General features: G+C 43.8%; 1 protein-coding gene across 4 annotated transcripts in view; it reads left to right on the top strand.

Annotated features, from left to right (window-relative positions):
• pam (peptidylglycine alpha-amidating monooxygenase) overlaps positions 1-17,478 on the top strand; it is a 347,354-nt gene that overhangs the window by 278,882 nt on the left and 50,994 nt on the right. For all 4 annotated transcript variants that reach the window (XM_041185953.1, XM_041185952.1, XM_041185950.1 and 1 more), the window contains one exon: positions 1,312-1,441. In XM_041185953.1, coding sequence (XP_041041887.1) covers positions 1,312-1,441 — 130 coding nt within the window. The remainder of the gene's footprint in view (positions 1-1,311; positions 1,442-17,478) is intronic.

Below are 17,478 nucleotides of genomic sequence, written 5' to 3'. Positions count from 1 at the left end.
TACCCTGCCATTTATTTTGAGGTGTAAGTATCTAGTGGTGATCACCCAGTACAGATTCTGGCAGTGTTTGCAGGGTCACTTCTTTTACATGGTGCCATTAGCTGTGAATCATGAGTGCCTGCTAACCCCAATATGCTGGAAAACTAGCTCTGACACCTCCTTCCCCCTTCACAAAGGACAGCCTTCCTTGGTTGTCAGGTATCTGACATACATATTTTTTTATTCATTCATGGGCTGTGGGCTTGCTGGCTGGGCCAACATTTTATTGCACGTCCCCCTAATTGCCTTCTTGAATTGCTATAGTCCACATGGTGTAGGTACACCCACAGTCCTGTCAGAAAGGGAGTTCCAGGATTTTGACCCAGCGACAGTGAAAGAACGGCGGGTGATATATTTCCAAGTCAGGATGATGAGTGACTTGGAGGGGAACTTCCAGGTGATGTTGTTCCCATCTATCTGCTGCCCCTGTCCTTCTAGTTGGTAGTGGTTGTGGGTTTGGAAGTCGTTGTCGAAGGAGTCTTGGTGAATTCCTGTAGTGCATCTTGTAGCTGCTACTGTGCATCGATGGTGGAGTGAATGTTTGTGGGTGTGGTGCCAATCATGCGGGCTGCTTTGTCCTGGATGTTCTCAAGCTTCTTGAGCATTGTGGGAGGTGCACTCATCCAGGCAAGTGGGGAGTATTCCATCTCACTCCGGACTTGTGCCTGTAGATGGTGGACAGGCTTTGGGGAGTCAGGAGGTGAGTTACTCGTCGCACGATTCCCAGCCTCTGACCTGCTCTTGTGGCTAGTCCAGTTCAGTTTCCACCCCTAGTAATGCGGGTAGCTGCCACAGTAATTAAAATTAAGGAACCCCCTCCTATCGCTGCATGCACTGGCGATTCCCAGTAAGTGCATTCTGGCATTTATGTTGGGATGCTGTTCCTGCGGATTTCTGGAGCCATTGAAAAATCATAACCATGAGGTTAACTTCAAATAACATTGTAATCAGATATATTTTAGGATTAAAAGCAATCGTTAACTTACATTGATTTCACTTTGACAAATGACAGGTAGCCGCCAGTAGATGACGAAAAAATCAATTGACTCAGCAATTCAGCCATTTGGTAATTCTGCTTGGTTTGAATTACTGAAGGAATTAACATAACAGATTATTTTAAGTACTGCACTACAGAAATTCACCATTGTTCCCAGTAGCTTTTTAAAAAATATATCTGTTTTTCATGTGTGATAATGGAATGCACACTATTGCATCTGTTTGCTAAAAACAAATACTACTTGATCTAATGTTTTTTTTCCTCCCAATTTGTAGTGTCTCATTTGGAAGAAGCAATTGACTGGCCTGGAGAGAAATTAAAGCTGGGCCAAGTTTCTGGAGTTGCACTGGATTCCAAAAATAACCTAGTCATTTTTCACAGAGGAAACCATGTGTGGGATGAGAAGTACGTAAGTTGGCTGTGAACAGTTACTTTGTAATTTAATGTTTTGATGTGCAGACAATGCTCTTACCTGCTGCAAGAGCAATCCAGTGCTCGAGATGTGAATAAAAATGTATTCTACAGAGCCTTGCAATCTTAATACAAACTTGTTGTTTTAATCGAATCATACAGCAGAAAAGAAGGCCATTCAGCCCATTGTGCTTGTGCTGGCTTTTTGAGAGACCTATCCAAATAGTCCCACTTGTCCTCTATTTTCCCATGGTCCTGCATATTTTGCCTTTTCAAGTGAAAATCCAATTTTCATTTACTTTTGAGTCTGCTTCAGTCGTCCTTTCTGGCAGTGCATTTCAGATCATAACTAGCTGCAGGAAAAAAAATAATTACCTCAACACCCCTCTGGTTCTATTACCAATTTCCTTACATTCCTCCTGCCAGCAGAAATAGTTTCTCCTTATTTACGGTATCAAAATCCCCACATAATTTTGAACACTCCTTTAAATTTCCCCTTAAATGTCTGTGCTGTAAGGAGGACAATCCCAGCTTATACACCTCGTCTTTCTACATAACTGAATTTATGTTGTCATTCTGTTGGGTAGGGTTATTGGTTATAATTTGGAGAATAAGGTTCTTACTGTTCATCATTTGTCGGGGAACCACATCATTACTCACATTCATGTTTTCACTACAAATGGCGAACAAAAGAAATCGCATTTCCTACTGTTTTTTAAATAAAACAAGTACATTTAAAGGGACAAAAGGAAGGTGCCAGTGGTTCAGTGGTAACATTGCCTCTGAATCAAAATGTTGTGCGTTCAATTTATGATAAAACACCACCAGAGTTGTACATCACACTTGCAAAAGTTTTAAGTTATGAAGATTAATATTTGGACCAGTAATTGGTTTCTATTAACAGGGTGAACATTGTTTATGAAATATAATTTAACAGGTATTAAAAGTAAACAATGATGTTGTGAGAATGGATTTTTAAAATATTTTTGGGGAATATTGTGTTATTCTGTAGTGAAGGCTAAGTGTCAGTGTGAGTGTATGTATGATTTAATTACTCTGGGCAAGAGATTGATAGGAGTCAGGTTGTTGGGGGGGATTTAAAACATGAAAAGGATAGGTTAAGTTTGAGCAGTTTTATTCTGAAGTGGATTCCACCGCAGAGCAGAAGAGGGTAGAGGTCATGTGGCATGCCTTTATTGAAACTACAACAGTTTGCCTTGTGTAATATTACTGGATTTTTTTTGTTGGCATCTATAAGGGAGTATTGCCTGGAGATGTTCACTTGTGGGTTTGATTAAATATAGAGCCCTTTTTGGGGAATGTTTTTAAAACTAACCTTAATTATGTAACTGCAATCTTGTGTGCTTAAGTTTTCTTTTATTCTGGTTCATAGAACTTTTACTTTTAATTTTTAAAATCCCAAAAGTGTTACTGGAGCTCTTACTGCTGAGTTCGGTATGTCATCGTCTTGTTTTCAGAATACAAAGAAAGCATATGGCCGTAAGCCAAGTTTCCCTCTGGGATTTGGTTTGTGCAGCAATTAACACCGGCTGCGGTCATAACAATATTATTCGTTCCATTTGGAAACAGCTCATAAAACCCCCTTATTGAGGTGCTGCTGTGGAGTAAAAATGATAATTAAAATTGCCAACAATATCAATATCCTTGCATCTTTCTGTATCACTGCCTCTGTTCAGTATCTTGTTAGTCAACGGGATATGTAGTAAATAGCTTTCCATCTGTCTGTATGTGAAACAGTACTGTTTCCAATCCTGGAGAAGATGCATCTACAGCAATGTGGGTAGCTCTGGGTTATAGTGAACTAAAATATTAGGTGATATCAGCATCTCTTTGATTTTCTCGAAAGATCTCTGTTATGCTTCCTTCCCAGCAGCATGTATTGCTTGTCATAACAGCAGACGTAGTGGCTTATTGACAGCAGTTATATTAGACAAGAACATTCTGGCTTTGTTTACCATACCCTGAATCTATGGAGCTCAGTCACGTTCCGAGGAGCTAGAAATTCCTTGATTGCTATCGGCTTCTATGGATCAATTCTGACACCGGATGTATCCACAATATGCCCAAGGAATTTGGCAGTTGACTGCAAGAATTTGCATTTGCTGTTGAGTGTAAGTCCTGCTTCCTGTAGGCATGCTAGCACTGCTCACATTCTAGCCTCATGTCCTGTCTGAGTGGGTGCATGGATAAGGACAACATCCATGTGACATGCAACATCATCCTATCCTTCTGGGATACTTGACATTGTCCTCTGGAAAATTTCTGGTGCTGATGCGATGCTGAAGGGTAATCTGTTGAAACAAAATCTCCCAAATGGCGAAATGAAGGTTGTGAGCAACTTAGACTCTCCTCCGAGGAGTAGTTGCTAAAAACCACTGTTTGCATCTAGCTTCATGAAGGTTGAACTCTCTCCCAATTTTGCTAAGCTCTCGACCACAGACAACATGGGATGAACTTCACGTTCAACTGCTTTGTTCAGCTGGGTAAGAGCTATGAAATCCTGATAAATCAATTGGGTTTTGGCACTGGGACCATCCCCAAGCACCAGCTGGTTGTTTCTGTCACAGGTAAAATAACCCCTTGCTTCAACATAAGAGTCAATTTCCTTCTTTATCTTTGGCAAGAGTAGATGAGGAACTTTTCTGGGTGTAAACAGACATACTGACTTCATTGCAGGACATAGAGTTATGTGGTATGCTGTCTTCAGCTTTCCTAATCCTGTGAACAGCTGTAGAAATTCAGCTCTGAAGTGTTTAGGCTGATCTTCTCGACTTTCCAGTTCCTCTACTCTGCACATCAGATATAAGTCAGTGCAGGCTTTCCTGCTCAAGAGTGAACAGCTCTGGTTCAGGATTATATATAAGGTCTCGGTGATTTTTTTTTCCTTTCTATACTGTAGGGTTGCATTCAATGTTCCTATGACCCTCTCTACCATAATGGATGAGGGTAATGATTTTGAATTAAAATGTCAAGGATCCTTGCAGCTTTCATAAAACTCTGAATGCAGCAATCTTGTCCTGAACCTATTCATGTCGCCACACTTGTGTTTGCTGTGTCCAGCCTTTTGGGATGCTATTTATGTTTTCTAATGCAACTTGCTGAGCTGGATTACAGTTCTTGTTATGTAGTGATATTCGTGTCTGCTTTCTATTATTGCAAGATTATAAATGGTTTCTTTCAAGCCTAAAGGACATTATAATAGGAATCCCCTATTTAGAAAAGAAAGTTTTCTTTTAAGCCAGGATGAGGTGTGACTTGGCAGGGAATTTGCAGGTGGTTTTGTTCCCATGCATCTGTTGACTTTCTCCTTCTAGGTGGTAGAGGTTATGGGTTTGGAAGGTGTTGTCAAAGCAGCCTTGGAAAGTTGCTGTCATGCATTTCATAGATGGTACACACTGCTGCCACTGTGCGTCGGTGGTAGAGGGACTGAACGTTTAAGGTGGTGGATGAGATGTCAATTAAGTGGACTGCTTTGTCCTGGGTGGTGTCGAGCTTCTTGAGTGTTGTTGGAGCTGCACTCATCCAGGCAAATGGAGAATATTCCATCACACTCCTGACTTGTGCCTTATGGATGGTGGAAAGGCTTTGGGGAGCGAGGTGGCGAGTTACTCGTTGCAGAATTCCCAGCCTCTCACCTGCTCTTTTAGCTACAGTGTTTATATGGCTGGCCCAGTTCAGTTTCTGGTTAAACTGGCTGATGATAGTGAGGGATTCAGCAATGGTAATGCCATTGAAGGTCAAGGGGTGATGCTAAGATTCTCTCTTGTTGGAGAAGGTCATTGTCTGGCACTTGTGTGGCATGTGTGTTACTTGCCACTTATCAGTGCTTGATGCATAAGGGAGCGGACTGCTTCTGTATCTGAAGAGTTGCAATCATCAGCGAACATGCCTACTTCTGACCTTTCGATGAAGGGAAGTTCATTGATGAAGCAGCTGAAGATGGTTAGGCCTAGGACACTGCCAAAACTCTTGCAGCAATGCCCAGTGCCTGAGATGAATGATCTCCAACATCCACAACCATGTTCCCTTGTGCTAGGTATTATTCCAACCTGTGGAGGGTTTTCCTCCTGATTTCCATTGACTTCAGCTGTGCTAAGGCTCCTTAATGCCATAATCTATCAAATGCTGCCTTGATTCCTAGGGCAGTCACTCTCACCTCACCTCTTGAGTTCAGCTCTTTTGTCCATGTTCGGACCTAGTCTGCAATGAGGTCAGTGGCCCTGGTGGAACCCAAACTGAGTGTCAATAAGCAGGTCATTGCTTGGTAAGTGCTGCTTGATAGCACTGTTGACAATCCTTTACGTCACTTTGCTGATGATTGAGAGTAGATGATGGAGTAGTAATTGACTGGGTTAGTTTTGTCCTTTTTGTGGACAGGACAAACTTGGGCAATTTTCCACATAGCCGGGTAGATGCCAGCGTTGTAGCTGTACTGGAACAGCGTGGCTAGGGACGTGGCTAGTTCTGGAGCACAGGTTTTTAATGCTATTGCTGGAATGTTGTCAGGGCCCACAACTGTTTCTTAATATCATGTGGAGTGAAGCACATTGGCTGAAGATGGGCATTTGTGATGCTGGGAGCCTTAGCAGGAGGCCAAGATAGAGCATTCACTTGGCACTTCTGGCTGAACATGGTTGCAAATGCTTCAGCCTTGTCTTTTGCACTAATGTGCTGGGCTCCTCCATTCTTTAGGATGAGGATATTTGTGGAGCCGCCACCTCCTCCAATTAACTGTTTAATTGTCCACCACTGTTGACAACTGGATGTGGGGGGTTGCAGAGTGTAGTTCTGATCTGTTGGTTGTTGGTTGCTTAGCTTTTTCTATCACATACTGTTATGCTGTTTGGCATGCAAGTAGTCCTGTGTTGTAGCTTCACCAGGTTGACACCTCATTTTTAGGTATGCCTGATGCTGCTCCTCTCATGCCCTCCTACACTAGTCATTGAATCAGAGTTGTTCTCCCAGCTTGGTGGTAATGGTAGAGTGGGGGATATACTGAGCTATGAGGTTACAGATTGTGGTTGAATACAATTCTGCTGCTGCTTTTGGCCCACAGTGCCTCATAGATGCCCAGTCTTGAGTTGATCAATCTATTCGAAATCTATCCCATTTAATACGTTGATAGTGCCATACAACACAATGGAGGGTATCCTCAAATTGTGGACGGGACTTTGTCTCTGCAAGAACTGTGTGGTGGTCACTCCTACCACTGCTGTTATAGCCAGATGCATCTGTGACAGGTAGATTGGTGAGGTAGATTTTTTCCCCTTGTTGATTCCCTCACTGCCTGCCGCAGACCCAGTCTAGCAGCTGTGTCCTTCAGCACACAGCCAGTTTGATCAGTAGTGGTGCTACTGAACCACTCTTTGTGACAGATATTGAAGCCCCCCCAGCCAGTGTACATTCTGTGCCCCAGGTTAGGAGACAGCATATCTTCTGCCTCCCCGTGAGTAATGCTAGATAAAATCTCTCAGACTTTAACAAAATATTTATTAGGATGAATCTAACTAACACTGTAAGCAATTTTATTTTAAGTGGGTCTTAATGAAAATTTCCTCCGGATAGTTAATCAGAATTAATGGTAACTCAATTATTTCATAAAATAAAACCGTAGTCTATGGTTAACTCTACAATGAAAAATATTTCTATTTGTCCTATCTCTCCAAAATATCTCATGAAGTGAATTTTATGAGGGGATGGATTAGCTACTGACCAGAAATGTGGCTGCCCACAGTGATATTACGCTGAGGGTGGACTTAATTAGGTCAAAGTGGGACTTTCACCTCCATGTGGGAGGGAGTCCCGCCCTAGAGAGCTGCTAGCCAATTTGTAGCCATCTTTGAGGATTGGCCAGCATCACCAGAAAAGAGCAGTAGCCGTTGCTGGGACTAAGAGCAATCCCAAAGAAGAGAAGGTGTCTCCTGGACTTCAGAAAGTCCAGGCATTTTGGGCAGACCCAGCGAGGGGAGCAGCGGCGTATGGGGGTCAGGTTAGACAGGTTGGTGAGGGGAGGGATAAAGGGGAGTATGATCTGGGTGTGGGGAGGGGTGCTCCCAATGGGCACATGGAAGCTCCCCAAGAGGAAGTACCTCACCCTCCAATTTTCTGCCTGACAGCAGCCCATGCAGGGAAAGCAAAACTGTGTTGGAGGCAGATTGAGCTCCTTAAGTGGCAGTTTTGGCTAGAGGGAGGTATCTCCAGGGTAACCCTCACTGCATAAGTCAGCTCGCAGATTAGAAGCTACCCTGCTGAGAAAGGGAAAAGGAAACAGGGAGTGGTGAATAATTGTGGACTGGTTCTGGGAGAATAAAGGAAAGACTCCAGTTTTGCTAGGGCTCCTTGATGCCATTCTTGGTCAAGTGCTGCCTTGATGTCAAGGGCAGTCACCCTCACCTCACCTCTGGAGTTCAGCTGTTTTATCCGTGTTTGAACCAGGGCTGTAATGAGGCTGGGAACTGAGTGATCCTGGTAGAACTCGGGCTGAGAGTCAGTGAGCGGGTTGTTTCTAGGCAGGTGCTGCTTGATAGCACTATTGATGACCCTTTCCATCACGTTGCTGATGGTCGAGAATGGACTGATGGGGCAGTAATTGGCTGGGTTGGATTTTTCTTGATTTTTGTGGATGGGAATAATAAAGAGGGAGAAAATAAACTTTGAGGGTAAACTAACAAGTAATATAAAACCGGACAGTAAGAGCTTCTTTAAATATATAAAGAAGAAGAGAGAGGCCAAAGTGAACATAGGCCCCTTAGAGAATGAGGCTAGGGAAATAATAATAGGGAACCAGGAAATGGCAGAGGACTTGAGTAAATACTTTGCATCAGCCTTCATGGTAGAAGAAACTAATAGCATTCCAAAAATACTAAATAATCGAGGAGCAAAAATTGGGAAGGAAATAAATACAATAACTATCACTAGAGAAAAGGTACTAGGGAAACTAATGGGGCTAAAGGCCGACAAGTCCCTTGGACCTGATGGGTTGCATCGTATGATATTAAAGGAAGTAGCTACAGAGATAGTGGATAAACTGGTAGTAATCTTCCAAGAATCCTTAGATTCTGGAAAAGTCCCAGATGATTGGAAAACTGCCAATGCAACACCCTTATTCAAAAAGGGAGGGAGACAAAAAACAGATGACTATAGGCCAGTTAGCTTAACATCTGTCATTGGGAAAATGTTAGAGACCATTACAAAAGATGCATTTAGAAATCATAATATAATCAAGCAGAGGGAGCGTGGCTTCATGAAGGGAAAATCTTGTCTGAAAAATTTATTATAATTCTTTGAGGAGGTACAAGCAGGATAGATAAAGGGGAACCAGTAGATGTAATATATTTGGATTTCCAAAAGGTGTTTGATAAGGTACTGCTCATAAGGTGACTAATTAAATAAGAGCCCATGGTGTTGGGGTAATATATTAGCATGGATAGAGGATAGGCTAACTAATAGAAACAGAGAGTTGGGATAAGAGGAGCATTTTCAGAATGGCAACCTGTAACTAGTGGAGTGCCACAGGGATCAGTGCTGGGGCCAGAATTATTTACAATATATCTTAATGACTTAGATAGAATCATAGAAAAGTTACAGCACAGAAGGAAGCCATTTGGCCCATCTTATCCATGCCAGCCGGAGGTGCCCTTTCTAATCCCACCTTCCTGCACCTGGCCCATAGCCCTGCAGCTTTCAGCACTTTAGGTGCAGATCCAGGTACTTTTTAAAAGAGTTTAAAGTTTCTGCCTCTACCACCAACTTGGGCAGCGAATTCCAGACACCCACTACCCTCTGCGTAAAAAAGTTCTTCCTCATGTCCCTGCCACACCTTCTGCCACTCATCTTGAATCTATGTCCCCTGGTTCTAGAATTCTCCATCAAGGGAAACAATTTTATCCTATCCACTCTATCAATTCCCTTCATAATTTTGTACGCCTCAATCAAGTCACCTCTCAGCCTTCTTTGTTCTAAGCAAAATAACTGCAACCTATCCAATCTCTCCTCGTAGCTACACTTTTCTAACCCTGGCAATATTCTTGTAAACCTCCTCTGCACTCTCTCCAGAGCTATTACATCCTTCCTGTAATGTGGTGACCAGAACTGCACACAATACTCCAATTGTGGCCTCACCAGTGTTTTATACAATTCCAACATTATATCCTTACTTTTATATTCTATACCTCTGCAAATGAAGGAGAGCATTCCATATGCCTTCTTTATTAACCTTGTCTACTTGAACTGCTGCCTTCAGGGACCTGTGTACTTGTACACCAAGATCTCTCACTTCATCTACCCCTCTTAGTATAATGAGGGAAGTGAATGTACTATTGCCAAGTTTCTGGATGGCACAAAAATGGGTGGGAAGGCAAATGATGAGGATGATGCAGAGAGTCTACAGAGGGATGTAGACAGGTTAAGTGAATGGGCAAAAACTTGGTAGATGGAATATAATGTGGGAAAATGTGAGGTTATGCACTTTGGCAGGAAGAATAGAGGAGCTGAATATTATTTAAATGGAGAAAGATTGCAGAAAGCTGCAGCACAGAGGGATTTGGGGGTCCTCGTGCATGAATCACAAAAAGCTAACATACAAGTTCAGCAGGTAATAGTTAAGGCAAATGGGATGTTGGCCTTTATTTCAAAGAGAATGGAGTGTAAAAATAGGGAAAACTGTACAAGGCACTGGTTAGACCACACCTAGAATATTGTGAACAGTTTTGGTCCCCATGTCTAAGGAAAGGTGTACTGGCATTGGAGGCAGTCTGGAGAAGGTTCACTAGGTTGATCTCAGGCATGGAGGGATTTTCTTATGAGGAGCGGTTGAATAAGTTGGGCCTGTACTCCTGGGAGTTTAGAAAAATGGGAAGCAACCTTATTGTAACATATATGATTCTTAGGGGGCTTGACAGGGTAAATGCTGAGTGGTTGTTTTCCCTTGTGTGAGAGTCTAGGACCAGAGGGCATAATCTAAATTAGGGGTCGCCCATTTAAGACAGAGATGAGGAGAAATTTCTTCTCTCAGAGGGCTGTAGAGGCTGGATCGTTAAGTATATTCAAGGCTGAGATAGACAGATTTTTAATCAGTAAGGGAATCGAGGGTTTTGGGGAAAAGACAGGAAAGTGGAGTTGAGGATTATTAGAACAGCCACGATATCATTGAATGGCAGAGCAGACTCGATGGGCTGAATGGTCTACTTCTGCTCCTAGATCTTATGGTCAAAGAATAAAGTATGACCGTGGCGTGGGATTGTCAGGCATGTTAAAAGTCGCGTAGGAGATCTCTTACATAGTTGAAAATATAAGTTGCCTACAAAAGCAGTGTTTTAGCAATATTGCTTTTAGTTTGTTATTATCCTAAGTCCTAAAACTTGAAATCTTATATGATCTTTTCAGTCAGTCACTGGAATGGAAATATCTTTTTAAAAGTTATTGGTCTGTTTGGGAATCATAACAAATTGTTTTTGATTGTTGCATTTTTGGATTTCTACATTATCAGATTCTTGTTCTCCCAGTAGATCACTATGTCAATCATGATAATCTTTTTAATCGCCTTTGTTTAGTATCTCTAATACTACTATCCTTCTATGTCCATTTAAACTGTTTGCACAGTGTTTGTCGGTACTTGCTGTAGCTTTGATGTGAAATCTGTTTGCCTTGAAGTTTATTTCTTTGCCATCACTGTGACCAACTTTTATTAAGTCAGGCAACCATCAAACTTCAGCAATAAAGCTGCCCTACTTCCCCTCACTCCACAGCAGCAGATGCTACCAAGGATTTTCCCTTGTTATCCATCGCTGCCAAAATTACTGTTTTGTGATAGCTGTTGCCTGTTATATTCTCTGTCTTGTTCATATGAAGGACACTTTTTCTAGGCTCAGTTCGTTATAATCACACAAGGCCTATGTATCTCTCACTTTTACAATCTGTCTTAAGCAGTCAGCTTGTTCACATATCCATTCACTGTTCTAACCTTTCTCACTATTTTGGATCAAACTGCTAGTTTTTCTAATTTGCTGCTGCATAACAAAAAGTTGTTGTTGATTACAATAATAATATGTTGTGGAGGAATACTTTGTCCTATTTAGAGCTTAAAATATATTTTGAATCGTATCCTTGGTTAGGTACTGAAAAATGGAAATGCAGTTAACTTGCCCAAGAGAGTAGTGAGGAAAATAAGTTTTACTTTGCCTACTTAAATAATTAATTAAGTATTTATAAATTAAACTCTTATTGGCATATATCCGTGATAAATAAAAATGCATAGGCCCGAAAATTCTGAGATCCAGCACAATCTGAATTTAAATTGCTATTGTACCCCAGGACCCTACAGAAATCCTGGCACACAACATACACTGAAATTGCCTGGGAAGTTTAAATTTCCATTGGGCTGATTCCATGCTGCCTGGGTTACCACTTGAATGTCGCCAACCCTGAGCTCAGAGTCAAGAGAATTTGGTCAGATATGCAGGACTTACTGGAAACTTATGGATACTTAGCCTGGAAATAACTCAAGTGATTAGCCTGTGTAACTGAGCTGAGCGCTACAACCAACAGCAACCACCCCACCACCCCCTGAACCGAGTGTCTCTCCCACCACCACAGCCCCTGACCTGACAACCTCCCCGACCAAGCCCCGCTAACTCCCCCAATACGACTATTCCAGCCCCCCTGACACCCAGCCCATCCCAAATGCCCCTTGGTCTGACTATTCCCAGCACCCCCAACCCAACCCAACTACCTGACTCTCCCACCCACCCCGGCCCTGACTACATGCCTCTATCTCACCACCCATCCGCTCACACACCCCACTGTCCCTCCACCTACATCCCCTCTGCTCCATTCCTGACCCTCCGCAGACATGACTCTCCTCAGCCCCCACTCGCTTGCTCGCCCATCTCACGCCCACTCCCACAACCCCCTACTGCCAGTTCCTGGACCCCACTGCTCCTTGCTCCCCCTGCTCCTGTTCCTCGCTCACGCGCCCCCCCCCCCCCCCCAACTAACTGCTGATGCCCATCCCCAATCATGCCTGGCCCTGCTTATGACCAACCCAACCCCCTGCTCATTTCCCCTGCTCATGCCCCTCCCACTCACACTAACTTCCCACCCTCTTCTCCCCCCACCTTCCCCAGCTCACATGTTCACCCAACCGCCTACCCACCCAGAATGTTCGGAGTGCAAAAGCTTCTCACGTAGCAGCAAATGTGTGCATCACCAACACTGACCTGAGGATCTGGGCCATTATCTGTTGTGGATCATCTAGTGACCAAGTAGGGAGAAACTCATTAAATCCAAGTACAAGTAAAAACAATCAAGCTACACTGCTGGCAAAAAAACTTTGACAGCATCACACTTGGAAAAGGTCTGCCTCAGCGACTAAGAATAATGTACTCTATAAAAATCTCACTTACAAGTTAACAACATGTTCAAAGTTACCACCTGCAGTACTTGCACATTAGTAAGTGTAACTTTAAAGTTAGATATAATTTTATGTTTCATAGCCATTGTAAAACCTCTAATAAGGCAGACTCAGCACAGTTAGAAATAACTATTTGCTTTCATCTTAATGTGCTAATTAATAATACAAAATAGTTGAAGCAAGTTGGTAGTAAGCATTTGTAACATAAACCCAGTGAAGTGAAGACAGAGAAGATGGGATTTTTGTTTAAATGAAAGGGCGGAAAAAGGAGTATGTATTTGCTTAAGCCTGCTCCCCAAGATGGTATGCTGGTTTACTGACATAAAACTGAGATGCGCAAAATTTAAAAAGCTTCCTGCAGAGCCACAAGAAGCAGCGCAGTAGAGGTTGATAAATGGCCAGTCGAGTCTTATGAACCAGCTTCATGTCAGCTCATTAAGGGCCAATTTTGAATTTTCTTTTTAAGGCATAGAATCCATGCGGGGTCTCGACCACAACAGGTAGGAGGAGGTGCAAACACTTGGAGGCGAGTCAGAATGGTAGGACAGCAGCAAGCAGAATAAGTAAAGAGGGAAAGCTTAGACAATACCCTCATGCAGAGCAAACAGTTGTACAGAGTCAGAACTATTTATCATATTGCTTCATTCTTAACAGGAGCATTTTGGTATGTTGGGCATGGAGGGGTCACTCTGCTTACGGCTTCATGGATTCATGAGAGCAGGGTTCAGAAGTACTGCACATTCCAAAAGGAAGGTAGGAGGGACATAACAAGAAATGGGATCAGCGACTCTGAAATAGGATCGACTAGCAATGAGGGGCAGCACCTTTTTTTATTCATCCACGGGATTTGGCTTTGCTGGCTGGGCCAGCATTTATTGCTCGAGTTGCCCTTGAGAAGGTGGTGGTGAGCTGCCTTCTTGAACCACTGCAGTCCAAGTGGTGTAGTTGCACCCACAGTGCTGTTAGGGAAGGGAGTTCCAGGATTTTGACCCAGCGACTGTAAAGGAATGGCGATATACTTCCAAGTCAGGATGGCGAGTGGCTTGGAGGGGAACTTCAGGGTGGTGGTGTTCCCATCCATCTGCTGCCCTTGTCCTTCTAGATGTAGTGGGTTTGGAAGGTGCTGCCCTAGGAGCCTTGGTGAATTCCTGCTGTGCATCTTTTAGATAGACACTACCCTGAGGAACTCCTGCAGCTGAGATGACTGACCTCCAACAACCAAGACCATCTTCCTTTGTGCTAGGTATGACTCCAACCAGTGGAGAGTTTTCCCCCCCAAATCCCATTGACTCCAGTTTTGCTAGGGCTCCTTGATGCCACACTCGGTCAAATACGGCTTTGATGTCAAGGGCAGTCACTCTCACCTGACCTTTGGATTTCAGCTCTTTTGTTCATGTTTGAACCAAGGCTGTAATGAGGTCAAGAGCTGAGTGGCCCTGTTGGAACCAAAACTGGGCATCAGTGAGCAGGCTATTGCTAAGCAAGTGCCACTTGGTAGCATTGTTGATGACCCCTTCCATTACTTTACTGATGACCGACAGTGGACTGATGAGACAGTAATTGGCCAGGTTAGTTTTGTCCTGCACCGTTTTGTACAAGACATACCCGGGCAATTTTCCACATAGCTGGGTAAATGCCATTGTTGTAGCTGTACTGGAACAGCTTGGCTAGGGGCGTGGCAAGTTTTGGAGCACAAGTCTCCAGGACTATTGCTGGAATATTGTCAGGGACCATAAACTTTGCTCTGTCCAGTGCCTTCAGCTGTTTCTTGATATCATGTGGAATGAATTGAATTGGCTGAAGACTGGCATCTGTGATGCTGGGGACCTCCGGAGGAATCCAAGATGGATCATCCACTCGGCACTTCTGGCTGAAGATTATAGCAAATGCTTCAGCTTTATCTTTTGCACTGATGTGCTGGGCTCCCCCATCATTGAGGAGGGGGATATTTGTGGACCCTCCTCCTCCAATGAGTTGCTTAATTGTCCACCACCATTCATGACTGGATGTGGCAGGACTGCAGAGCTTGGATCTGATCCGTTGGCTGTGGGATCGCTTAGCTCTGTCTATCACTTATGCTGTTTGGCACGCAAGTAGACCTGTCTGATAGCTTCACCAGGTTGACACTTCATTTTTAGTTATGCCTGGTGCTGCTCCTGGCATCCCCTCCTGCACTCTTCATTGAATCAGGGTTGATCCCCTGGCTTGATTGTAATGGTAGAGTGGGAGATGTGCCAGGCCATGAGATTACAGATTGTGTTCAAGTGCAATTCTGGCCCACGACGCTTCATGGATGTCTAGTCTTGAGCTGCTAGATCTGTTGGAAATCTATCTAAAAAAGATGGAGGCTATCCTCAATGTGAAGGCGGGACTTCGTCTCCACATTGACTGTGTGGTGGTCACTCCTACCGATACTGTCATGGACAGATGCATCTGTGGTAGGCAAGTTGGTGAGGATGAGCCCAAGTATGTTTTTCCCTCGCCACCTGCCACAGACCCAGTCTAGCAGCTATGTCACTTAGAACTCGGCCAGCTCGGTCAGTAGTGGTGCTACCGAGCCGCTCTTGGTTATGGACATTGAAGTCACCCACCCAGTGCTTCCTCCAAGTGTTGTTCAACATGGAGAAGTACTGATTCATCAGCTGAGGAAAGACGGTACTTGGTAATCAGCAGGAGATTTCCTTGCCCATGTTTGACCTGATGCCCTGAGACTTCATGGGGTCCAGAGTCCATGTTGAGGATTCCCAGGGCAACTCCCCCCACACCCCTGACTGTACATCACTGTGCCACCAAATCTGACCTGCCGGTGGGAGGACATACCCAGGGATGGTGATGGTGGTGTCTGGGACATCATCTGTGATTCCGTAAGCTATGATAATCATAGCTATCTGTAAGCTATGATTCCATGAGGATGACTATCAGGCTGTTGCTTAACTAGTCTGCAAGACAGCTCTCCCAATTTTGGCACTAGCCCCCAGATGTTAGCAAGGAGTCGACAGAGCTGAGGTTGCTATTGTTGTTTCTGGTACCTAGCCAATGCCTGTTTTATTTATTTTTTGTAACGGTTTGATACAACTGAGTCAACCACATTGCTGTGGCTCTGGAGTCACATGTAGGCCAGACTAGGTAAGGACAGTAGATTTGCCTCTGTAAAGGGCATAACTGAACCAGATGGGTTTTTACAACAATCGACAATGGTTTCATGGTCATCATTAGACTTTTAATTCCAGGCTTTTGTATTCACATTCCACCACCTGCCATAATGGGATTTGAACCCGGGTCCCCGGAGCATTACACTGGGTCTTTGGATTACATGTCCAGCAAGCATACCACTATGCCGTCGCCCCTGCCATCTGCAGCAGCAGAGGCAGACCCTTGGACAACAGGGATGCAGAGGGCAGAAGCAAGGGGCAGGCATGCAACAAAGGCAAAGCTCTCTGCAGAGGATCTGCTGGCAATGGAAAAGCTACATAAACATGTCAGAATATCAGTGCCGCAGAAAGCTGCACCTGTCCAGGCACGTGGTTGCTGACATGTGTGACCTCATTGAGGATCAACCAAGGGTTCATAGGAATTGTCGCCTTGGTTTACCCGTGGCTGAAAAGCCACAGGGACCTTGCATGTTTTTGCAACAGGTCCTTCCAAGGAGAGAGAGGGAGAGAATAAAAGGAAACTACAAACTTGTTAGCATTGCATCGGCAGAAGGGAAAATCCTAGAATCTATTATAAAGGATGTGATAAATTGACACTTGGGTAATCATGATCTGATTGGGAAATCATGTTTGACGAAGTTGTTGGAGTTTTTTGAGGATGTTACTAACAAAATTGATAAAGGAGAGTCGATGGACGTTGTATACTTGGATTTTCAAACCGTTTTGATAAAGTCCCCACAGGAAGTTTCTTAGCAAAATAAAAGCACATGGGATAGGAGACAGTATACGGGCATAGATTAAGGATTGGCTAACAGGCAGAAACAGAGAGTAGGAATAAACAGGTCATTCTTGCGTTGGCGGGTCGTGACTACTGGGATGGTACTATGATTCGTGCTGGGGCCCCAGCTGTTCACGATATATATCAATATTTTGGATGTAGGGACCAAATGTAATATTTCCGAGTTTGCAGATGATACAAAGCTAGGCAGGAATATGTGATGTGAGGAAGCTGTAAAGCGGCTATAGGAGGGTTTGGACAGACTTAGTAAGTGGGCAAGAACAGGGCAGATGGAATATAATGTGGAAAAATGTGAGGTTATCCACTTTGGTAAAAAGAACAGATGTGCACAGTATTTCCTAAATGGTGAGAGCTTATAAAGGGTAGATGTACAAAGGGACCTGGGTGTACTTGTCCATAAGTCACTGAAAGCTAACATGCAGGCGCAACAGGAAATTGGGAAGGCTAATGGAATGTTAGCCTTTATCGCAAGAGGATTTGAGTCCAGGAGTAGTGAAGTCTTGCTTCAATTGTATAGAAGGTTGGTTAGACCACACCTGGAGTACTGTGTGCAGTTTTGGTCCCTTTACCTCGAAGGTTATTATTGGCATAGAGGGAGTGCAACAAACATTCACTGGACTTGTTCCAGGGTTGGTGGGACTGCCTTATG

The sequence above is a fragment of the Carcharodon carcharias genome, chromosome 4 (genome assembly GCF_017639515.1).
Source record: "Carcharodon carcharias isolate sCarCar2 chromosome 4, sCarCar2.pri, whole genome shotgun sequence".
Classification (NCBI taxonomy): domain Eukaryota; kingdom Metazoa; phylum Chordata; class Chondrichthyes; order Lamniformes; family Lamnidae; genus Carcharodon; species Carcharodon carcharias.
Note: the sequence above shows the minus strand (reverse complement) of the source record. Positions and strands in the feature narration are given on the sequence as shown.